General features: G+C 42.7%; 1 protein-coding gene across 32 annotated transcripts in view; it reads left to right on the top strand.

Moving 5' to 3' along the window:
- camk2d1 (calcium/calmodulin-dependent protein kinase (CaM kinase) II delta 1) overlaps positions 1–26003 on the top strand; it is a 77127-nt gene that overhangs the window by 18477 nt on the left and 32647 nt on the right. For all 32 annotated transcript variants that reach the window (XM_065950181.1, XM_065950174.1, XM_065950170.1 and 29 more), the window contains exons 3-4: positions 20013–20072; positions 24926–24980. In XM_065950181.1, the coding sequence (XP_065806253.1) occupies positions 20013–20072; positions 24926–24980 (115 nt within the window). The remainder of the gene's footprint in view (positions 1–20012; positions 20073–24925; positions 24981–26003) is intronic.

Below are 26003 nucleotides of genomic sequence, written 5' to 3'. Positions count from 1 at the left end.
TTGTGTTTTTTGTGTGCTTGTTTGTGTAATCCAGGATTTATAATCTGGGTCTCGTGCTGAAGTCAGTGATTACACACACACACCTCCTCCATCTCTGGATTATATTCTCTGCTGCTTTTGTTTCCTCCCTGTCATACATCTGTCAAAGTGATCTGCATGAGGGATTTTAGACCAATCACAGGTGAGAGTTCAGAGGGAGAAGAAGTTTTAGATCACTCTGTACCGTCTCTGAACATCGTCCACTGTGCTCCAAATGTTTCCATGTTTCTGCTTTGCAAACATCCCGGGTCAAGTTTCCACATCAAGGTCAAAACTTAAGATGAATATTAATGCACAAATGAATATAAAGCTTTCTAAGTGCAGCGATGTGTTGTTATGCACATTGCAGGACGGAGCGTGTTCCTGCAGAATAGAAAATAGAATGTGCTCTACACACACTTAGCAACACACACACATGCACATATCACTGAGGCTGATAGTGTGATCACTTTCCCCTTTAATCCCATTGACTGAAATAGATTACAGTGATGATCTAATGCAAGTTTGGCATCTGAACATGGCCCTTCAGTGTGTGTGCTTTGAGGACAGTGTTGCTAATTAAACTTTTGACTTAAAGACTTACAGGACAATTTCAGGGTAAAAAATGACTGAAATGCAAAAAAACAAAAAGTTTTGGAATTGCTTTTGTAGATTAGGGCCACATTTGCACGGCAGCGTTAAATTGGAAACAGACTTGTTTTTCGTTATCAAATTGGTCAAATACTGTCTTTGTCAGGGGAGATCGGTGGCTTTGGAAAGAGGGTGGAACTGACTGTTTGCAGGTTTTAGAGAAACATGTAACTCTCAAACCTTAAGGTGTCTCTTCTCATCTGTAGAACATGTGTGTTGCTGATCATCGCTGCCTTGAAGGGTCCGTTTGTTGTGTTAATGCGTGTTACACAAATATTGGTTTGCATACACACAAACATTTATAACTGACCTACTTCAAACCGTGAAAATCAAAACTTCTCAGCTTGTCAGCATCAGCAGCTTGAATCTTTCTGCCATTGTGACAATGGAGGCTGGTGACTTATAGATATTTCTAGTCGAGGGAAAACAACTTAAGTCAATAAAAAAAAGTGTCAACATTGCAGAAAGGAACCCTTTTGCAGACACAGACGCTTAGAATAATAATCTGAGTCTGTCAGTGAAAAGAAGAAAGAACTCTCAGAGGACGTACTTTGATCAGTTGTCTTCATGCAGCAGTTTCAGCTTGTTAAACAGCTGCTGGCTGAAGCAATGTACTGAAGTCATTCCAACACATTTGGTCTTTCAAACCGGCAGATAACTTCTGAATAAACCCTTCATTTTTTTCAGTAGGAGCCGTATGGCTGATCGCACACGAATTCTTCGCTCAGCCTTTATCTCAAGATATTTTCAGGAGTGCTTGGTGAAAATGGTTAAATACTCCTTAACTATTAGGGCAGAGAGTTTAGAATACCAGAACCCCTCTTTAACTTGAGTCCGTTTTTGATAAGAGTTTGAAATCAAAACATGTTTCATTTCAAACACCAAAAATCTTTTATGTTGTTTTTTTTTTGCAACAAGTAAGAACATTTTATTACCAGTTCATCCACAGATGTGTATTTAAAGCCTGCAACAAAGACTAGACTGAGGTTAGATTTGATGAAAGTCGGTAACAGAGTCACCTCTATGCAGCACAGACCGCATGCCAACAAGTTGACTCATTAAACAAACTTTACTTTTCCTGTCTGGCTGTGACTCACACCTGAAGAACACATCCTCTGGAGCTCATGGCAGAGATTGGTGGAACATGTGGCGGGTCAGAATACAAGATCTTTATCTGACCATCGAATAAACGAGACACCAGGGGGAAGTCGGTTTAGAGTTGAGAACACTCGAGATCTGTAAGGAGTGACTTTAAATCTCCTGCACTAACAGCCTTGTTTACATGACCAAACACCCACAAACTGCTTCATACAGGACGGTAAACTGGTCCAAGATTCGGACTGTGTGCTCTGCTGAGGAAAAACAAGTGGAACAAGAAAATGACATCATGGATGATGAGCTCCAGTCTGCCTCAGCAAAATGTTTTATTTGGCAATCAGAGAAGGGGCTTGACCTAAAAGAGAGAGAAAATACAGCTAGCCGAGATGAAGTCATGAAGGTTTTGACTCGGGTTAAACCTAAAAAAAGAGGTCAGAAGAAATTCACTATCGGAGAGAAAAGGGGTAGACCACGACCTCAACGACACCCAGACATGACGAAACAGCTGCAGCTAGAAGTCAAACATCTGTAATCAGATAATGCTAACTGAGGGCTGTTTGTTTTGAATGGTGGGATACAGTTGCAGGGTGGAATATTCCTGACCTTTCTAGTTTAATTGAGTTCTTCATTAATCTAGTATGATTGTAATTAAATATCAGTTTCCTGGCGGGGCTCCTTCAGGTGATGTTTGATGCAGGAGTTAAGAAAATGCTACAATCAAGGAGTTAGCATAATGTTAAAGAAGTTGATTAAAAAGTGAATTAATCAATGATTAACTTCACTAACAGTGGATCATATAACAGTGGATCATGCAGTGTATGTGGGGTCAAAAGCAGCAGACGGTTTTCCAGTTTTGCTACCTCTGTTGAGCGCTTCGAAGCAGTTACAGAACTACGCACTACATATGAGCTGGTGGGGACCAAAACGGAGGTTAAAGGATCCTGAATGTCAGACTGAAGATCGTTTCACACATGCATTCCTGAATATTCCTGGAAGGTTTCAGGACAGTCTGCGAAGTGTTGAAAAGTGTTCATGCACCACTGGCCGCGCAGCACTCACAGGATTCAGGATCGACTGATGATCTGCCCGACTGTTTTTTCAGTAATTAAAGTCTGGCCGATTATCTGTATCGGCATTCTATTTCAGAGTCAGGGTTTAAATTTCCGCTTCACCTCATTCTGAAAATGTCCCTGAGATTTGTACACGTTTGAAAAATGTGAATAGATTCATCTGACTAAACGCCAAAGTATCAAAGCTAAATCTCAAACTTTTCCCATCTGCATTGATTTGAGTTCACACACAAAGAAAAAGTGTTGCAATCAAGCTGATTTTTTCCACTAAGGTTTGCTTGAGTTGTAGTCGGTTGGGAGATGGTTTAACACTTTCGGATGTGCTTTTTAAAAACCTTCCACCAAAGTCCTTGAACATACAGTAGTCCTGACGCCCTCACTCCGAGTACTCAGTCTACAAGCTCACCATCATTAGGTGTGATTTGAGTATTTTCCATTCTGTGAATAAGATTAAATCATAGAGGCGCTGCGGCTCGAAAACAGACAGATAAATTGTCTTTTTCTCTGAAGAATCAACAGATGCTGGTTTTGGAAATGTGACTGTGCAGAGCCATGTTGAAAAGAGACTGGAACATAAGAGTGGAAAACAAAAACCTCATTGTGAAGAATGGAGATATTCTGCTGGGAAACATGTTACTGACGTTTGACCTCAGAGTTTCCATCATCAGTGGGTCAGGGGAGGACATAAAATGTGAGAGGATTCAAATGAGGGCAGTCGGACGCAGCGTCCACATAGACGCTACAATATCTGGTTCATTTGTGTGTTCACATGAGTCATTAAAACTGCATTTTGTTTCTGCAGAAAGGCGTCCCTCAGGGAGTGGGAATGGTCACTTGTAGTTTCTGTTAGAACGAGGAATTGTTTTCTGTAAACAATGAGATCAAAGAATGCTTCGGTTAGAAATGCTGCTGCAGGGCGAGCCAGTCATGTTGGATTGTTTTTGCAAAATAAAACACTATGTGGATCTTGCTGGTGGTCTAGTGGTTAGGGTGGCACATATTTATTTCTGCAGGGGACCCGTGTTGCAAACAATACCCTCTTTATCTCATGATTTCATGTCTGTACTTAAAAGAATCATCCATCCGTATGAAAGCATTAAAGCAGATACTTTGGATCTGCTTCTCCGAATTGCAACTTTTCCAACAAATAGAAACTGTAACCTACAAAAAAAAAAAAAAAACTCTGTCACAGTCTGGTAAAAAGTCTTCAATCAGAGGCTCCCCAAACCCTCGTGTGGCTTGAGTCTGGGTCCACCAGTGGTATTGTAATGGTGCAATAAATGTGCCACTGGACTAGATCCCATGATGATATTAGAGACCAGGATGTATTAGATACAACAGGTTCATCGGGATCAGTTTGAACTCGTGAAGCTGCCAGAATCCAAATGAGATCTAATTTTCTCAGTGAGTGCTCAGACTGAGCCTGGAGGCTCCGGCGGCCTGCTTTGGTAAACCGTCATCGTGTCATCCAGTCGGAGTTGGAGTTCTTTCTGTTCTGATGCATCGAGGCAAAGAAGAGTTTATCAAATCAAAATGAGCGTGAAATTACAAACTTGTACTCTGTTTTGTTTGTATTTTTAAGGCCTGTCTTTTCATCTGTCAATCGTTTGGTTTCAAGTTGTCTCTTTTTTTTCTGACAGGGACATAAACGCACGCGTTGAAAACAGTAAAGTGGACAGGATTGATTGTTTTATTTATGAGAGGGCCATACAGGTAACCTTTGAAGACAGACCTCTTGTAGGCCTCTGAAGGAGATCATTGTTTAAACTGTTCTGAAGTAAAAGCAGCTAGAGAAGTGGTTCCCAAACTTTGTTCTGCTGGGTCCCCCTTTGGTGCATGACACCCCTCGCCCTTAGAGCCAGATCGATTAATCCTCCAGCTGATAATATCAGCCAATATAAGCAAATCCAGTTACTATCGGTATAGGCAATTTGAAGGCAGATGTGCGCTGATATAACTAGATTTATTCTTTGGGATTATGTTTGCACACAAAGCCAAGACTCTTTCATTTTGAAGCTCTACATTCATTTATTTATATTCTTTGTTGGTTACCTGTGGTTTAGATTGTCCTGAGATTGTACAGGTTGCTTCTGCAATCTGGAGGCTTGAGACTGTGTTGAGTATTGATTCAGAATAGAAACTATGACAGCTACAGTAGAAGAAATGAAATGGCTGCGGCCTGAACGAAACTATCAAAATGCATTTGTAATTTTCTCTTTTAAGTGAATTTTAGAAAGATTTGTTTTTGGCCTTTTTATGCCTTTATTAGACACACAGGACAGTGGATAGAGTCAGAACCATATACACAGGGAGAGAGAGACGGGAAAGGAGTCACAGGTCAGATCTGAACAGGAGCTGCAAGCCTCCACACATTGGGCACACAAACCAACCACTAGGCCACTGGTGCCCAAAATGAAAATCTGGAGGGTTTAGAAAGATTATTCTCATTGTTCTATATTAAGAATTGTTTTGGATCGATAAGTTTGGTGTCTTTAAAAATCACAATTTGATAACTAACATGTCAGACTCATGTTTTTATTTTACTTTTGACCTCATTTACTTTCATCCGGTGTTATGGTTTGATGACTCGTATCATCTTTAATCGTAGCTTGTACAGATTCTAGGGATATGACACATTTGAATCAGCAGAATCAGTAAAGTATGTCATGGTGGATGATGTGTGCTGCAGCACTCTCACAGTGGAAACCTTGAAGATGCTCCGGCAGTATGCGAGCTGTTTGTGGAGACAACGTGCATCTCTAAATGTTATTTGTGAGACGATTGTTACCTGGAGAGAGACAGAGATAGAAAAGAGGTGACGGCAGCTTGAAACGACAGACGCAGGAATACAGTAGAAAGGCATGAAGATGGAGGTGAAAAGGATGAAAGTGAGAGATGTGTGGGTGGCGGTAAATAAAGGTCGCCAGCGGGGGATGTTCACAGAGCCTTATGTGCCCGGGGTTTGACAGGCAGGTCATGTGTTAGCCCTCTATAATAACCAGTGTGTTTAACTCAGAGACCGGGGAACAGTTTGTTCTGTCCCCACAGTGTAACGCTGGTCATATCTGCCACCATAAGGCCGGAAAAATAAAAGGAGCGTTTAAGTCATGCAAATGTAGAATAGAGCGTAAAAGCCTGCAGAGCTCCATTAGAGGGCGAGTCGTTTGTTCTTGAAGGCTTTAGGTGGAAACATTAATCTGTTAAACCTCAGAGGATTGCAGTGCTTACTTATCGTCCTGTAGGTTTGTTTGAACACTCGTGCACTAATGTTGCTTTTGTAAGAGAAATACCCAGCAGGAATATGGAGTCCCACCCAGCTGTTTGCATTTTTCTGAGTAGTAATCTGAGCAGCTGCTGATGGTGCAGCAGGTACAGACCTGCAGAGACTCATGTAGTATGTGTGACAGGTTGGCAGGAGGTCAGGACATGTTTTAGAACAGAAACCTCCTCTTCTGTACTTCATGCTTCTCTCCTGTTTCATAATGTTTGGCTGGTGTCAGACATTGAGTTTATTTTTACCTTTGAAAGGAGTCATGGTATTTTAAAACCTTGGAGGTTCTGAGTCGTAGATGCAAAAGTTTGAAGAGCTTCAGGTCAGTCAAGAAACGTGCCGTCACGGCTGCAATGTAATCTTAAGAGATGACTCAAAGTATGCCTGCACGTTTCTACGTCTATCTGCTGTTCTTCTTCTTGTCCCTCGTGAATCTGACGGTGGCTCATAGCTCTCTTTAGCTTCATCTGATTGTGAAAGCATGGCTACGATGGCTAGGAAGTGCAAAACAAAATTACAAAGTGTTAAACACTTTAACAAAGCTTGAGACAAATTTACATTTTGAAAAATATTTTTACATTTTAGAAAACAAAATTAAAAGATTTGAAAAACTTTTACAAAGCACTGAGACAAATTTACAAACGACAGATTCTTGACAGTAAGGGGATGTACCAAATGCAGGAAGTGACCCGGAAGAGAATATCTGGTCCTTCCGTCTCATCGATGTCCTTTAAAAGTTCGAGAGATCGTCCACACTAAAAAGCAAAAACTGACTAATCCGGCTCTAATGAGTTCCACAAAACGGGCAAAACATCTTTCCGTCACCAAAAAGAAGACAAGACTTTCCGCCAAAACAAACAAAATGACCCCTGACTCAATCACTTCCAGGTCACTTTGGTACGTTCCCTTTCCTTCAAGATTCTGACTTTTGTAAATGTGTCTCAGCGCTTGTGAAAGTGTTTCAAATCTTCTAGTTTTGTTTTATAAAATGTAAAAATATTTTCCAAAATGTAAATTTGTCTCGCATTTTGTAAAAATGTTTCACACTTTGTAATTTTTTTTTTTGCACTTCCCAGCCACTGTAACGGCCCAGCATGATATAGGGGTTATGTACACGCGCTGAGTGAGAAAGGCGAGCTTTCTACATTAGAAAATGTTTATTTATTGCGCAGAACTCAGACGTTTGCGATGTGTTTATTGCGAAGGCTTATAGCAGCCCAAATTCAAAGTCTGTCCACTGAAAGTTTTTTTTTTTTTTTTTTGACACTGACAGGTTGAGGTTGTTTTCCATTTTGTCTGACAACATCACAACACAGGAACCTTACAGGGATGGACATCGTTCGTTCAGGTTAAATGAATATTTTGAGTTTGCACCCGATTCCCTGAGAGATAATGTTGCAGCCATCACAGCGTGTTACCCAGCTGAAAGTATTTCCTGAATGGAAACTGAAACTGTTTGAAGATATGAACTAATAAAGAACCTGAAATATAAAAAATAAAAAAAATAAAGGCACAGATTAAAAGATATCAGCTCCCTGAACTGCTTCAGTGTCAGCGGTGCATTTCCCTGAGCATATTGTAGAAAGGAGAAACAATAGTGAGCCTGAACCCCCGGCTCTGATTTGAATGAGCCTGGCATTATGCAGACACATTTGCATGTGCAGATGAGGGGGAGGGAGAGAGAGGGCCAAAAATAGATGTTACTGTAAAGCAGATCTCTGTGGTCTTTGACACTGTTTGTCAGCTGCATGAGGAAGCAGCCAAGCACAGAAAACGCACAATTAGCATGGTGATATTCTCCCAATAATGAGGGGGGTGTGGGGGGGGGACATGTGTCTGTGTTAGTGTGCTGATTGACAAAATGATTTCTGAAAGGCTTTTGGATTGACAGGCGGACAGCAGAGGAAGGAAGCGGGACAGGACAGCAGATGCAGAGATCCTCTCCGCAGACAGATGGACAGAAAAGATAGACAGATACACTCGTCTCGCTTCGCTGCCTTTCAGCTCGATCCGCTTCTCCGTCTCGACTCCCTGGAGAGCCGAGAAAAGTAAAGCAGGAACACAGCACTGAACGGGGGTGTGTTGGGGGGTTACAACAAATAGGGAACACGCTCTATAAATATCTCATAGCATGAAAGAAGCGTACAGTAAACAGGTAGAGATGGAGACGCTGCAACAGAAGGACCGCGTCTTTTGAACGGAGGCACGAAAGCTGTGCAGTGAATTTGAAAGCTCCTGTGCTCACTTTGCTGACTCCTCGCTCCGCCTCCTCTCTCTGCATACGTTACTAACTTTATCTCCTTCTTTTGATTAAATGCACTCGCTCCCTTCCTTCTTCTGTCCCTTCATTCAGAAATCTGCTACTTCACACACTCAAAATATTCATCTTCAGATCTCCGTCTGCTCCGGCCCTTTTTTTCTCCCCTCCTTCTCCTCACACCCCTCAACCCTCAGGGCTTTTGTACCTCTCTGCTTTTATCAATCAGTCATTATTGATAAAGTGCCAATGAGGTGCTTTCACATAGCAGCAGGCCTTACCACCAACAATCCAGAGGAACCTACAAGACACGAGCGCTTAGGAGCTCCCAGGAGAATATGTGGTTAGTAACTAAGGATGGATTTCAAATAACAGAAACAGAATATTTTGATTCTCCCCTTGGCCTTTGACTCCTTCCTCCATCTGCTATAAATTCTGAAATGGCCTTGAAGCAGCACTGGAGGCGTCAGAGTTTACGGCACAAAGTGTGAAGTTTCCTTTGAGAAGTGTTAAGATGAGAAATAAACACTTCTAATAAATACGATTTGAAGCAGCACAAGGACTTCCCAGGTAGCCACCAGGTCCTTGTTCCTTCACAAGAACTGGAGGTTAACATGTTTAACATGTCGACACTCCAATAGGAAACAGTAGAATCAGGCTGATTTTGTCGCTGACGCTCGCATCGCGTGCTGTTAGGACAAGCCGTTAGTTGTTGATCCATGACAGCGATTTAGGCCGGGAAATTAATTCAAAGTTTGGAGCTGGTGATTTTGCTGCCCAGGCAACAAGCTCCACCCACAACCAGTCTCTTGCATTCTCATTGGTTCCGTCACCAAAAGCGTCGGCCTTCACAGACAACCTCAATCACTCTGTTGTAATTTGTCTCATCAATGATAATTTAGTGTTTAATCTGGGAAAAGTCAAAGCCACCTCTGTACTGAGAAACACCTGAAGAATGAAATGTGATTTACTTTAGCTGCTTCATTCAAACTGAGGCGTAAATAACTCTTAATGTCCCCGAGGTGACGGATGTAATAACGCTCCAGTCTTAACCAGTCACATCCATCAACAGCCAAAGAGTGTTATTACTGATGACAGTCTGAGAGGATCGATACAGTCGTTAACCTGCTCAGGCCTCGCTCTCTCATGAGACGAACGAGAGTGGATGGAGAGAGAGTTCAGCGTGAAGACGTGGCTGAGTGAACGATGAAGGACTTCTGTTCTGGGGGGAAGTACTGCCGTTCTTTTGTCGTCGTCCCGATGTGATGCAGTGCAGCTGATGCTGACAGGCTGCAGAGTCCCTCAGAGAAGAGACTCGTCAAGTAAAACGGTTTGAGTTACCTCTTCTTCACTTCATATAACGGGAAGTTTAAATTGGTTCAGTCTGATGAGAAAGTGTTCTACTTCTCAGCTTGAATCTTGTCTTGAACTTTCCTGATCTTTCCTTCAGAGGCTCTGTGTGACTCCGTAACTTCCTCCTCGACAGCGTCTGAAAAAGTGTTTGACAGAGAAAACTCGAGGCCGAAGGAAAAGGCCATTTAACAAAAGACAGAAAATCTTTTTTCTCATTCTGCAGAGAACTCACAGTAAACTGCAGGGGAGTGTTGCTGCAGGATGCTGTTTATCATAGAAGAACCAAGGCCACAGCCATGAAGAAGACAAGTCACAGACCAAATCTGACCTGCACGAGGTCAACATTTTGAAAACCTTAAGTCAAGACACTCGCAAAAATGAAGATTTGATCTTCAGAAACATATAGATCAACTACATTTTATTTTGAAGTAACGACATTAAAGCTTCTTCTGTCAACACAAACTGCACACTGGGACACTAGTGGCGAGCGAGTGGACGGGGCGATGACATCGTTCACATTGAGAAGAATTCGCTCTTGCACGGCCAACGCGAATGTCCCCCAGTTATTTTAAGCTGCGAGAGTGTTCTGGGGTTTTTTTTTTGGCCAACTTTGTTTGCCTTTATAGGATAGGAGAGCTTAAGAGGAAGGAGAGAGAGGACATGTTGGGAGATGAGAGTGAGGGGTGACTTGTAGCAAAGGGCCATGGTCTGATTTGAACCCACGGCCCCTGAGACGAGGACTAAAGCCTCTGTACATGGGGCGATCGACACTAGACTATACTACATCCCCAGATTGCATCTTCAACAGATCATTTCCTGCTTTGGGCTTCATGTGTGAGAGCCTGAATGTCTTGAAATAATCTAGATAACGACAGTTCATGTGCAGCGCCCTGAGGTAACTTGAATTGCTTACGCTTACTGATGAGCAAGTCAAATAATTTAATGTATGCAATACCTTGTGCTGTTGCTACATGTCTTGAATTGAAACTCAGCGGCCTGTTTGTAAGAGATAGTAAGCAATTAAAAAATGAATTTTCTTACACGGTAGGAACTGATAGATTCTGAAATGACTGCAAGAGGAAGCGAGGGATGGTAAATACTTTGAGTGGAAACTTTGGTACACTGGATCGTATTTCTGCATTTCTTGTTATTGCTTCTGTTTTAAGGAAAAGCAACCATGAAGTGTGTGTGTGAGTGAGTGTGCAGCTTCTGTATGCACTGAGACAATCTGTATTCTGGCCTGAGGTGTCAGAAAGTTGCAGACCTGTGAAAACACTTTGACACTTCAGCTCAGTGTGCCCACTGCTTCTTACAGTCACAACCAGAGAGAGAGAGAAAACACCAAACAAAGGCTGCAGGGGGGGGCATCTGCACTAAACGCTGTAACCAAAGGAAAAGAAAAATCACACCTTCAGACTCAGAAAAGTGTCTGTCATGGCCTGCTCCTCTTCTCCTCATGTTCTCCTTTCATGTTGTCAGTCTGTGAATCCTTTAGAGCAGCTTTGTATGATCTGCAGCTCATAAACCTCCTGATTTATCTGAACCTGACGTCTGTAAAAACCCTCATTTCAGCCTCTAGTTCGTTTCAGCTGCTGTCTCTATAAGGCCCCCCTCGTCACATGCCCACTTTCTTCTGATTGGCCAGCTCTCTGGAAGCCTTCTGAACGCTGCAGGGCTGCCAGGGGAGGGCTGCTCTCCAGTGCTGGGAGAAGAGAGTCTATGTAAGAGGTTTCAGCGGCTTACGTAGAGGCTTGAAGCCGTCTGGTGAAATTCTTGGTTTCATCTCGGGGTACTAGCTCATGATTTGCAGAACAAGTCGTTTAGTGCCCTCTGCAGACTCATCGTGGGATTACTCCACCATATGTTTAACATCATGATCTGAAACTTTGCCCTCGTTTAGTTTGGACATCCATCATTATAACACTAAATGTGAGTTTGAAAATGACGGATCAGCAGAATAGGTCGACTTTAATGGAGATAAATGGTATCATTTAAATTTGTCTATAACAATCTCAGAGTCACAGTGGGCCGTGAAACAACGTCATTCTTTTCCTCCTTTTCCAAACCAGGACATTTTTGGTAACTTAAGTCATATTTATTAGATTTCACTGAACATACCAAAGTTATGCATTCATATTCCCAACAACCAAACTTGTGAAACACCCCTTTAATTTGCAAAAAATAAAGTATTAATAGTGAAAAATAAACATTTATCTTCAAGTCAAGGAATTACTTTTAGGAAGACTCTGTCAAAAGAAAAGCAAAACTTTTTTCGACTTTAGGTTTGGATGAAAACATGAAGAGCGATGTTGAAATCTCCCTCCAGACTGTACTGAAGAACCCAGCTGGTCCTTTCTCTCTCACCCTCCTCCTCCTCCCCTCTCTCTCTAACAGCTGGGCCTGTCCTCTTCCTGTTTACACTCCATCAACTTCATCACATGAGCGGTCTGAGCTGTCAGCACATGTGTTGTTACGGGAATCTGGCTAATACTAAAACCCTGTTTTTCATATCAGGGCCAGAGAGTACCTGCTGTAGGTGCACCACACAAACCGCTGACTTTGTCATTTATCATAGACTTAATGGGGAAGCTTGTATTTGAAATACTGGTTCCCATTTTATTTTAAGTTGCTCGTGCAGATTGTTTCAGCCTGCAGCTCGGAGTCGGTGATGGGCTGTAAATTTCTGCAACATTTTTAATCAGGGTTAAAAACAACAACAAAAAAAAACTAAAAGTTCTGGTTTTTGTCACAGACTGGATCAGATGGTTAACCTGAGCCTGTCAGTGACAAAAACAAGAACTTTTAGAGGACACATTTTGTTTGGAGGAATCTGCCCTGGATTACGTTGCAGCCCTCACAGCCTGTTTGGAAGCTGCAGGTTGAAGAAAATGTCCCAAAGTTAGATCTTTGGGACATTTTAAACTACAAATTTAAGATACTAGATATTCATTTCCCATAGGAACCACACGTGTTATTCTCTGCCTTCAATCGTTCCCTCGGTCGTAACTTAACCTCTCGAGTGTCAGTTCATCCGCCCCGGTTCATGTGTACTGAGAGATGAACATTAAGAGTGACTCGTCAGGAAGCTGGACTGTCAGACTTGAACTCTGACGAATGTCTCACTGCCTGCTGAATGTGTTCTGGCTGTCGGTGATAGCAGCCAGCACACTGACACCAGTTTCCCTCGGTGGTGCCACCTGTCTACACACACACACACACATACACACACACTCACACACTCACACACTCACACACTCACACACTCACACACTCACACACTCACACTCTCACAGCTTGGATGAACTGGGTGGAAAGTGTGCCTGGGGTGCTGTGCAGTGAAAGCTGCTTGGACAGAATGTAGTTTCACACAGGACTGACGAGATGTTTCTGCTGGTAGAGCTTCATTACCTCTGGCTGGACGCCTCTCTGTCTGACTGCGCTGAAATCCAGGACTGGATTGTCAGAATCTGTGCAGACAATGGAGAATAATGTAGTGTAGGGCCGGGCAAAATAACGCGTTATACCCAGATACAGGGTAAAGCCTGTTGGGTAGATCACTGAAACTCACCTTTAGTAAAACTCCTTCCAGGGTGACGATGTTCAGAAACTCAGTTTAAGGTGTTTGTGTGTAGACGGGGAAAATCTTTGAATTGTTCTTGTAGAGACATCGTCCAATATTTCACATGTTTAATTGCTGCTCTTATTAGTCTGTGTGACCACGATGGTGACATCAGCTGTGTGAGTGTGTCGTCACAGTTCACTGAGTGGGTTTGGACCTCTCTGTGCGGTCGCTGAGCTAATGCAGTCAGTCCAGTGCTGCGGGCTGAAATATCCCCTGTGGCTTTAAGTGGGCCAGAGAGACCGGGCTACCACTGAGCCATATCTCCTCCTGTATGTGTGAGGAAGTGTGTACTGTGTGTGTACTGTGTGTGTGTGTGTGTGAGGAAGTGTGTGTACTGTGTGTGTGTGTGTGTGTGTGTGTGTGTGAGGAAGTGTGTGTTCTGTGTGTGTGTGTGAGGAAGTGTGTGTACTGTGTGTGTGTGTGAGGAAGTGTGTGTTCTGTGTGTGTGTGTGTGTGTGTGTGTGTGTGAGTGTTTTCATTGCTGCACAGAGGGATTTGACCCGGGGAAGCCCAGACTGAGTTGGTGGAGGAGAAAAAGAGCTGATGTCAAAGCAGGACAAACAGAGATATTATTGCACATCTAAATTAAACCTCTTCTTCATGTTAGGTGCAGAAGTATATGCTTGAAGTTTGAAGTTTGCATGCATAAGTTTTATTAATAAAGCATGATATCTGCTGCATTTTATTAGCGATCATTACAGGGAATCAGGGGTAGACACTGTAAAAAAAACAAACAGTTGATTTAACTTATAAAAGAGAGTGCTTGGGGTGTCAAATTTTTAACTTGACTGAATTTGAAATGATGATGATATAAATTTGGTATTCATTAAAAAACTAAAAACTTTCCTCGTTAAATAAACTTGAAGTCCACTTTGTATAATATCACCTTAGTTATATATATTTATTAGGGGGGGTCACCATTAACAGTTCAGTCGGGATGCAATTAAGGTCCAAAAAGAATGCAGTCATTTTTTTAACTGTATGAAATGCACAGTTTTTAAACTCAACCACCAGGGGGCTCTCAATCAAAACAATAATACAAGATGACGTCGAGGCTGGCGGGGAATCATGGGAGTGATTCTCTCTGCTAGTTCCACCCTGTTGAACACGAACGCCGCGTTGACCGTAGTCAAGACGACCGGGGGAACCGACCTGAGGAAGAGAATATGTTTACAGACGAGCTAATGTATCCGAGTATAATTTACACAACGGTTTTATCACAGCAACACATACAGAAACAGTACGGCAGCTTTCAGGAGCAGCTCACGCTTCCTTGTGCAGCGATCTTTGACGTAACATCCGGTGTTTCCACGGCAACAATAAACATGCCTTGTGTCTCATGGCGACCACTACGACAAGACACCAGGCATTACAACTCTAAACTGCAGGATTCTCTGGCTTTGATAACTGTTTGAAATATTTGAGGAAATGTAAGAAGTCAACAAAAAAATAAATATATAACATGGGTTTTACATAGTGAAAGAATTCTACATATTAATCGTTTTAATCGCATGCCATTTTGTCCCTTTCGCCGCACCGTAGATCTGGTAGGTCTAAGCATTTCAGTGGCCAAAACAAGCACTCCTATTGGACAACATAACTTAATTACTGGGATTACTTTACTGCCATAACAACCTGCTGCTGTCAGATGATAGCTGAAGAAATCTACCAATTCTTCAAAACTTTTTGCACTTTTTGTTAGTTGTTTAGACCCCCGCAAAAAAAAACAAATTAGTGCCCTGCAGGTCCGATTTTTTTTACCGCTATCAGTCAGGTAAAAGGTACAATAAGTCGTTAGTAGCTCAGTTTGTAGGGACTTGGGTTGGGAATCGGAGGGTCGCTGGTTCAAGTCCCGGCACGGACCAAGTCCGGAAATTGGCCTGGTAGCTGGAGAGGTGCCAGTCACCTAACCCCCCCCACCAGCTCAGGAGCGCCCACTGCGGGCAGCCCCCTCATTCTGAAACCTCTCCATTAGTGCATGTCCATAGGATCCTGTTTGTGCATGTGTGTGTATTTTTGTTTGTGTAGCATGTTAACTAGACAGAGTGTAAAAAACGAATTTCCCCTCGCGGGATCAATAAAGTATACATTATTATTATACATTATTATTATTATTATTATTATTAATCTTAACCATGGATTCTGACCTGACAGTGAGGATCATCATTACAGTGACTTGGTGTACGTCAGGCTAATGGCAGGACACACTCACAGCCACTCTGTGCTGATGAACATAAAGTTGAAGCATCTGTGTTCTCTCCTTGTTGACCTCAGCTTGACTCCCTCTCTCCCACTCATCATCCTTTTACACACTCACACACTCACACACATGAAACCATACGCACGCTGAAATCCCGGATAGCTCCTTCTAATTGCATTCTGACGGAGCTGTTATATTGCAGCGCCCGCAATTACACCCACACCCAAGAGTCTCCTGTTCATCTGCAGCTCCAGCGGTGATAAAAGCCGTCGTGGTTATGACTTCTAATGAGGATTGTCAGCCAAAGCATCAGAATACACTGCCGAGACTGACACGCTTACCTCTCTGTGGGGCTGCACAATGAGGACGGGCACATTGTCTCTGAAAAGCTTGTTTACATCCCTCGTGTGATTGTGTGTTATTCATGAGGTGTGTGTTAAGGTTTTTCTAAGGATGTGTGTTTAGGCATCCTGCCAGTCTAAAAGGAAACAATGCTGGGAAGATTTTTGTGTCTGTTTTATCTGTCTGACTCTACCAAGTTAAGTTACTTAAAGGGGAAATATTCTGAAAAATCCACTTCTACAGTGTTACTGAACATATATTTGGCTAACTACAGACCCACAAAATGTGAAATAAACCTATCCAGTCCTTTGTTTGTGGTCTGCATAAGTCTTACAACACAGAGAAAAATGCTCCATTTAAAATTTGGTCTCCTTGTGATGTCACAGTGGGATTCTGGTAAAAAAAAAAAAAATACCCTCCCCTCCTTTGGTATCTCCACCCATGGACTCCACCCCCAGCCTAGAACAAAACTTTTGTGCAGGTCCGCCATTTTTATTCTTGCTACAGAGGAGTGATGTCTACAGGGAAAACTCAGGGGGGGGGGGGGGGTCATTACATTTAAAGAGACACACACTCCAAAACAGAGCGTTCTGAGAGAGCTGGCTTATACAGGGTCAAAAACCTCCTCTGGTGATTGATTCATGTTATATTTTGACCAAAGCACAGCACAGATGTTTCATTAAGACCACAGGGGACTGTTTAAAAAGGTAGACAAGGGGGATAATATGTCCTCTTTAAGAATAAAGTTCATGTTGTCTTTGGGTTCTCCATCCAGGAAGCGTGATTATTTTGCAACATGGTAATTATCCTACATAAACGTCCCTTCTATTCCTCTCTGCTCAGGTCTCAAAACATCAGGTTGATTCCTTGAACTGAGAATGATTGAGAAGATGAAAAGTGAGGTTTTTCTTCATTCATGGGTAACATGTCTGTATGAAATAGTGTGCAGACACTAAATTGAGGAGTCCTTTTAGTGGGTGGAGTTTTTTTTCTGTTTCGCGTCCTTTTGACCTCGAGAAAAACCACAGCGGCTAAATTTGTCCGAAGTTTGTGGCAACTAAAAGCAGCAAAATTACTAATTTATTGCAACATCTCAAGCAGAGACATTTAGTTCAGTGTGAAGCATCCTGAAATCACCTCCAAATGAGCTAACTTTAGCAGCATCAAATTGTATTACGCTATAAATTGGTGTGTGAAAAAGTTTAGCTTTTACCATCGAGTCATCCAGTCTTTTAAAATCAGTTTGAAGATGCGTTCGTGCTAAGGGGTGTCTTTGTTTTATACATTTTACAGCTGCTAACCTTGTTAGAGATAGAAAAGAGTGCATGAAACATCAGTCAAGGTTCCCCTGAAGACTTACTTAATACTTGGGGCGCTGTGGATGAGTGGTCAGGGCGCGGCCTTATGTGCAGAAGCTGTAGTCTTTGAAGCAGGTTACCCAGGTTCAAATCTGACATGTGGCTCCTTTACCAGCATGCCATTCCCCCCTCTCTCTCTCTCTCTCTCTCTCTCTCTCTTTCTTTCTCTCTCTCTCTCTGATTTCGGAGTCTATCCACTGTCCTACCTCTTCAAAAAAGGCACAAAAAGCCGAAAATGAGTGCTTAAAAAAAGACTCACTCAATACTAAACTCACAGTTCCATTCTTGCTGAACTCGTCAAGCTTTAGATCTTCATGCCTGAACTCTTTGGTCATCTATATCTTTGTGAGTTATAAATCATTTACGTGACAAACGGATGCCTGAAGCTGGCAACACACTTTATGATAGGGCAAAATCCCCAAGACGATTTGGTGCCCCGTACGAGGCTCGTTGAAATCGATTATTTGTCCAAATAATCCTCAAAAGTTTGTTGATACGATTATTTTACTGCTATTGATTGAGTCCGAGGCATTCCCTGTTTGATCACTTGACTTTCTCTGAGATCTCGTGTCTATGGAATAGTTACTACAAACAGCCTATGTGTTGGCTCGTCGTCTGGCTGACTTGTCTAGCGTGTGTTCAGAGGATGATAATGTTGATTATAGGTTGAAGCCATCTTTAAAGTCTGCGTGTGGTCGATTTGAAAATCGTCTCGTGTGCAGCCGACCTAAGTAGGCAACTGGTGGTGACGAGATGACTAACCCTGAGTACATTTTTGTACAAAAATTAGCAGTTATTTTCACCGTGCTTTGAGGAACAAAGGTGGGCACACAGGTAAACAAACACTGGAGAGAGTATTTATAGGTGAGAGGCAGGAAATGAGAGCAGAGCTGATGCCAAGGGGAATAAAAAGCTTCAGGGTGTGAATGTGTGTGGGCGGTTTGGGGTGCTGTATCCATTGGTTTTTACTTTTTTAATGTCTCACACTCACTTCCTCTTTGTCCCTTGGCACCAAACACCATTACTCACCTGTTAGTGTGAGAACAGCAGGTGAAAATAGGGGGAGGGGGTGGACTAATGTCTCTTTCTAGTTTCTAAATTAGGTTTTGTCAGAACATCCTGATGTGACTATCTTGGTGATAAATAAGTGACCTGTATTTGAGAGGTGTTTCCAGCCTTAAGGCTTCAGATGTAGAACCAGATGTGAAACTGTGCAGCTCATTTGATCCGTCATCTGCATTGAAAATAGCAGCTGTCCTCATTTCCATCGGCCCACTGACGAGCTTTTCTGGGTTTTCTAAATGGGCCAGCTCCAGTGTGAATCAAACCGAGGACTTGTGATTTGTGATTGATAAAACCTCAAGCACTGGAGGAGAAAATCAAGCCTCGTCTGAGCTTTGTGAGCCTGTGTTGAAGAGTTCTGAGTAGTGGAGGACGTCTTGGTTTAGCCTTAAAGCTTACATGTTGACTAAAGTTTGAGAGCTGCCCCCCTAAAAGAAAGTGAAATTAAATTTAAGGCGAGGAAAAGATCAGCTGTGTGAGGCTGCAGCCAGGCTGGAGATGACGAGTGAGCAGCACTCAGGCTCCTAATCCTGTTATGTCACAGATTAGCAGCGTTCTGTGCAGCGGATGGATGGGATGATGTGGAGAAGCGAGCGCTGACCCGGTGACTGCTGGGATTACAGCTCCTGTAAAAGCACATCCCATTGGTCTGATTAGGATTACAGGCTCGTAAAAAGACACGCGATTGGAGAGGACGAGAGCGCCTCTGGTTGGAGGCATGACGGGATTACCAAATCTGTGCCATTGGTGCTGGTGGAGATCACACTCACTGCTTATTGGTGGATCAAGTATGACAGTTTATGATTGGTCTGTACCAAAACAAGGTTAACGTTTGAATTTTCTTAGTTTATATCAGGAGCCCCCTGATTTCAAAGTACTGTCTGGTTCACTGCTTTCTATAATTCTAAACATTAAAGAGAGCTGTCTCCCCCCTCCCCCTCCTCTCAAGAGTTTATGCTCATGCAGGTAGCCATGTCTTGGACAGTGAAGCTTCAGTGTTTAGCCAGCTCTGCATCGGTCTGTAAACCTTTCTGCGTTCTAACCTCTCTCCAACGTAAATGTCCAACATATACATTTAAGATGGACAAGTGCAACCTTTGCAGCAATGGAGGACGGCTGAGGCTCTTACTGTAACAGTGAGCTGCACGATGGCAGTAGGAAGTTACAGAATAGTGTCATCTGCATAGTGATGGACCTGTAGAAAAGGTGTTTTTTTACATTTCTATCCCAATTTTAAAAAACTTTTCTACCTTATCATGTAAATGTTGGTATTTCCCTCCGCTCTAAATGCTAATCTTTGATTGTCTTTTGTCCTAAATGATGAGCCTCCACTCGCCGTTCCTCTTTGTCACTTTGTACTTTTTGTTCAGAATCCTATTAACCTGTAAGATGACCTGCTGCTCGATCAGACGGTATTCTTCTTCTGCAGAAGTAAAAACGACTTTGTATAATAAGAGAGCACAAAAGCTTTACAAATGAGAGGGTTCGACCCCGTTCTGTAAGACAAACTGGATATGTGCTTCTCTTTCCTGCAGCTCGCAGTAATGACTTACGACTGTTAGTTTTACTGCTCATTTGTTCCCCGGCAGGAGGGACACAGCGATGGGAGACGTGTGATAAATGTGGAATCTCTTGTCGGAGTCTGAAACATTTCAGGAGGTCTCAGCAGACAGATGTGACATGTGTGTGTTTCTCTCTCTCTTTCCACAGATCACCAGAAGCTGGAGCGAGAGGCCCGGATCTGCCGCCTGCTCAAACATGCCAATATCGGTAAGCACAGCTCCCGTTCTACATGTTGGATCTCACTGTTAGCGTGTCACAGGAAGGGTTATGTTTAATGTATATCTAAGTGTATCTGAACATACAAAGGGTAGCCTGAAGTACCTTCACCAGATGTATAGATTCATGAAAGATTTATTCTATGCACCATATCCACACTCTCTGTCTAAGCACTTTTGACAGCGGGCAATATCTGCAGGACAGCCACAGTTCAGTTCCTTCAACACATTATACAGTATTCTTTACACAATGACTGTGTTATAAAAACAACATTTTAAGACGTAAAAATCGGCTTACAACGGCTTCAAAACTTGAAAATATCAGGGTAAGTACAAACCAAACAAGGATCTAGAGGAGAGGGAACACCGTCAGATAAGACCTTTGCACACTTCAGTCCATTTTTTCTGATGCATTTTTTGGTGCGATCAAGCTGTGAAGATGATTTTGTGGTTCTTTCAATCCTTGAAAAAAAATCAGGGTCCGTCAACATGACGACAAGACAGGATCACAGAGAGTTATACTGGAGATGCAGAATTCTCCTGATCGCTCCCAGGTGTATGTCAGGATGTCAGTTTGATACGCTGCTCTACTTGAACAACACATAAAAAAAACACTATCATTTTCTGTGAAGCATAATGATCCTGAACAGCGGCTGGTAGTATGTTTGAGGTAGGACACTACAGACACATGCACACACAATCAGGGCTGGATGCGAAAAAACACAGGAAGTCAAAACCTGTCCCTAAACAAATATTGATGGACGAAAGTTTTGGAGAGACATGTTCATCACACACATCGACCCGAATTACACACACATGCACAAACAGGACTTGTGGTTATGCATTAATGAGATGTCAGATTGGGGGCTGCTACACAGGGAGCGTGTCTGAGCTGTTGGGGGTTTGGTGCCTTGCTGGTACTCGGGAAGTGACCTGGTACCTCTCCAGCAACCAACCAACTTCTTTCTTTTGCTCTGCACCGGGACTTGAACCTAAGTACCTGCAGACTGAGCTGCTAATTAAATACAGCAGTATAAAGGAAATGTTTTAAGGGATGGGGCATCTCTGTTGAAACTTTGAAGGGCATTCCACCTTTTTGGAGCATAGAAGCTAAAGGCTGCTTCACCTGCGTCCTCACCTTGTGAGGGACAAGGAGACCACTATTTGAGGATCGAAGGCTTCTTGTGAGCAATTCTTTGATATAATGTGGGGCAGGGCCATTTAGCGCTTTATAACCTGTTTTATAATAAAGCATGATTTAGGATGATTTTCTTCACATTAACCATCACAACTCAGATTCACAGATGTCTGAACTGAAGCTGTATTGTTGTGGTTAGTCCAGCTAATTCATCCTGTTCTCTGGATTGTGCAATCGCAGCATCTATAAATAGATCACATCTGCACCCTTACCTCCTCCCCAACACACAAACACACACACACACACACACACACACACACACACACACACACACACACACACACACACACACACACACACACACACACACACACACACACACACACACACACACACACACACCTCCCTGTCTCTTCCCTCCTCGCTTCAGGAGTCACAAAAGCCAACAAACTGTAATTACCACTTCAGAAACGACTTTCCCACACAGTGAAAATTGGTGTTTATTTGTTGCCTAGTCCCTTTTTTCTTTTCTGTTGTGTGAAAAAAAAAAAAGGTGAGGGGTTGCAAACGACAGACTAATAGAGGACCAGGGGGTTATTTGGTTTGACGGTCTATTGTCCTGGAGTCAGTAGAAGACAAACGTATCACAGAGGCTTAGTTTAAACAGGGATGTTTCACAGAGAAGAAAGAAACCAGACCAAGCTGTGGTGCAGTCCTGTCAGCAGCAGCTTTTCATAGCTGGTTAAATATGTTTTTTTTCCATTGGCTCCCATTATGGTGTGACGATCACGTTCTCAGTTTAGCAAGTATTTGGCTCATGGTGGATTAAAGTTCTCCTGAAATTATCTTGAAATGTTTGAGTGCAGACGTGAAAACGAATTAAGAGAATGAATTCCAAAGCATCAAAAATTGAACTCTACTTCTTTTCCTGGAAGGTAAAACATGTCATCCTCCTAACATAAACCCTCTGAGTATTTGTTATATCATACACAGATTGAAAAATCAAAGATTCCAGGATTGAGTGCGTCACCACAGATTCACATTTCTCACCTGCTCCTCCTTTAGAGACACCATCCGTCTCCCTCCAGATGGTGATTGACGTTGAGCAGGTCGCGCTGGACCCATCATTATTCCATTCACACTGAATCCAGCTCTGGGAAAACCCCTTATTCCCCCCTGGTTGTCATGGTGATACTGTAGATCTTATAGATGTCAATCAGGAAACGAGATGTTGGAGAATACCCACTGGAGGATCTTTTCCCTTTTGTAGAATCTTTTGATCTATTCTGCCCGGATCTCAGCTGTTTGTATTTAACTTCTCTTGAGTACTGAAGTACGAAGCCGCTCTTTCAAGAGACCCACTCCCCTGTATTTATAGTCACTCACACCCTCAGTAGAAGTTTATTAAAGCTGGCCGCACACTAGACGATTTTAGGCCTGATTTGCCCCCAAAACGATCAGAGGAGTGTGGCTGTTGGAGGCTTGTTGTTTCAGATTTTTTTGTCCAAAGAATCCTCAAATGTGTGATGTCACTACGATACGAGAAACGGAGCATCCCCGATCATCCCCGTTCAGGTCGGACTTGGAAGCGTCACCAACCGGATGTTGCTTACTCTGACAAACAGCTCATAATCCGTCTTCTCAGCCTAGATTTCATCCATATTGTCCGTCTCATTTTCCAATTTTTGCTGCAAAACAAAACACACAGTAGGACGGCCAGATGATAACATTGATCATCCTAATTCTGCATCATGCTGACTCTAAATGGAAGTGTATTTGGTTTACTGCCCTGTAATGCCTTAATGTATATAGGGTTTAAATAGAACACGCTTTGTGTTTACGGTTAAACTTGGACCAAAATCTAGGTTCTAAATTTAGATTCACAGCACACAGTTATGAATCAGACTGCAGCAGGACAAGTTGAATTTACCAAATCTATCTGCTGGTTGAAAAGTGGTGTAGCCAACCTCCATCATGGATCTGGTCTTGGAACAGTCTGGACTTACGCTAAAAGGAAGCTTAATTTTTAGAAACGGGGTACAGCCTTCCCTTTCTGCACTGCGTTAAAAGATGCACCTATTCATCAAAAATGCGATGGTGCTTGGTAACACAGAAACTTTTTTTTGCATGTAGGTTACCTCTTCTCCTTGAATTTCACTTTGAATCTTAGGACACATTTCCATGAGAAACTTGACACGTGCTATCTTTCACTGTGGTCAGAATGTAATAAACTCGCTCCACACATTGGAACAGTCAGTCCTGCTGCCAGGAACGCTCATTAACCTCAGAGTTAATGGCACAGTATAGGTGCAGCAGACCTTGTCAGCAGCAGCGTGTTAGTCTCAGTTTCGCCAACCCTTCGTCTCTTCACACTGTGTCATTTCATGTCCATGAGACGGGGGTAGTTAATTGGGTCAGTGAAACCTCGACGTTGGCAGAGTCGTCGTCACCGCTCTCTGAGCTGCCTTCACCCTCTTCTTGTTCAACAAAGTGGAAGAGACAGCCCTGCTCTGTGGCTCGTTCAGAACACCTGAGCACTAAAAACAGAGCAGCAGGGGTGAGGTGTGAAATATCTGCCAACTGATTCAATAGCAGAGGCATGTTAATGAGTTTACATAAGAGGAATACGCTTTAAAGTTCGTCCTCAGGTACTGTTTGTCTCTCATGGTGGAGCTGAAGAAATTCAATGGCGTTGACAGACTGCCAGTTGAAGGCAGGATACTTACAGTACACCCCTGTTATGCTCTTCATGCATTGAGTACTGCAAGCATGTGGCAAAGTCGATCCGTCATCAGAGGTAGCAACAGGGATGTAATCTGGGGAAGACTGTGGGGATGTGTAACATCTGAGCAGGCAGGCAGATCAGCGCTGTGAGTATGCACCGGGACACAAATATTACACTTTTAAGGATGCAGTATGGAAGTACAAAGGAGTAATGACGGCAGAACTACAATGATAATCTCTCAGAAACCGACTGTGCCATGTTACATTTAGGGTTGAGTCTTTTGAAGTCATAGAATACAGGAGCTGCATTTCTACCGCTGCCTTGTAAGGCAGTATTTCAAATAAAGGCAACGGCAGACCAGCAACTCCTGGTCTCCGAGTTTTCCTGAAATAAGATGTAAAAACTTTGAATGTTTTTTAATCTAGAAAACAAACCACTGTATTGTTATAGTTATCGAAGCACCAGAGCCCACCGCACAGAAATGAAATTAATCACATCTTTACTGCAAATGGACCGGACACTGATGTTTGTTCAGATTGTGTTTCTGTGTGCTCGTTCTTTTGTCTCCTCTCTGACAAAAGTCATTTCAATTGTTTTTGTCTCTGACAGAAAGATAAATGGTATTTATTTTAAAGTGTCTCTTTGAGCAAGAACAAAATGTAAAAAAGTTTTTTTTAAAAACAGTTCAGCAGTACTCGACTCTTAAAGGGTTAAACTGTGAATGAATACTGGTGATTTAGTAGACTTTGATTTTCTTTGCTACAGACAATAATCCTTCCAAAATGTGAACGAGTTAGCTGAACATGACGGCTGATTTCTCAAACTTTTTAATCACACAGAGAGTGAAACAACAGGTCACGCGCTCTGTGCCCAATTTGCATCAAATTAAAATTATTATTTTTTTTTTACAGTTACCTGCTGCAGCAGAGAAACACTTTACATAATTCAAACGACTCTGATTTCTCTCTTTTCTCCTCCACAGTGCGGCTCCACGACAGCATATCAGAGGAAGGATTCCACTATCTGGTCTTTGACTTGTAAGTGTCATATTTACTTATCCTACACTAATCCTACTCGTGCACCGCTCACACACACTCACACACACTCACACACACTCACACACACTCACACACACTCACACACACTCACACACACTCACACAAACTCACACACACTCACACACACCGCGACACACATTCACGTCATGCAGGGGAGAGGTATGAACCTGACAGCTGCCGGTCACATCACTGAGGCATCATGGGAGATTAGATGTGCCATGTTCACCTCTTCTTTAGCTCCATCTGTCAGCAGCGGCGTGCGCTCACTCATCATCACACACTCATCATGTCCTCATAATGCAGAAACATGACATTAAATACGACTACATCAGATTTGATCAAACACTAAAAACATAAAACCAGCTCAAAGTGTCAGAAAGTCAGACTGCATGTACGTTACTTTTTAGGATGGCCAACAGTTTGTTCATTAGTCTCTTCTCTGCCGCTGTCACCAGACAGTCCGGACCACAGAGCCGGCCTGCCTGCTTTCTGTTCCCGCAGTCATTGTTTCTTCTCCTGAGTAGAAATCCTGATTGGACATACTGCAGATTCTCTGAGCAAAGAGGAGTCAGCTTTAAAAGAATGTTCCCTCAAGTTTACAGCTTGATTACAACCTTTAAATGAAGCGTTGTAACAGATGCTGCGTCAGAGGAAATCCTCCTCACACTTCATATTTGGGTCACTTCCTCGCCACTGAATGAAGGCCAACAAAAACACCAGGACTCCTCGCAGCTTTTTACAACTGAATCTGTCACAACACCAGATTCATTCAAAGCTGAAAAGTCAAACGTGGAAACCTCGAGAGACTGAAATGGTGATTCCCCCCCCAAACATGGTCATGGAAACTGTTTTAATCCAGAATATCCTTCATCTCTTTTTCCAGGTTTTAAAGCAGTTTGACCCACTTCTCCACATCTCAAAGACTTGTGTGTTGATTTCACACCAGAGGGTTCAGTAACTTTACACGGCCGGGGAAAGTTTGTCCTGTGAAGACGCAGCTTC

Source organism: Labrus bergylta, chromosome 22 (genome assembly GCF_963930695.1).
Source record: "Labrus bergylta chromosome 22, fLabBer1.1, whole genome shotgun sequence".
NCBI lineage: Eukaryota > Metazoa > Chordata > Actinopteri > Labriformes > Labridae > Labrus > Labrus bergylta.
Note: the sequence above shows the minus strand (reverse complement) of the source record. Positions and strands in the feature narration are given on the sequence as shown.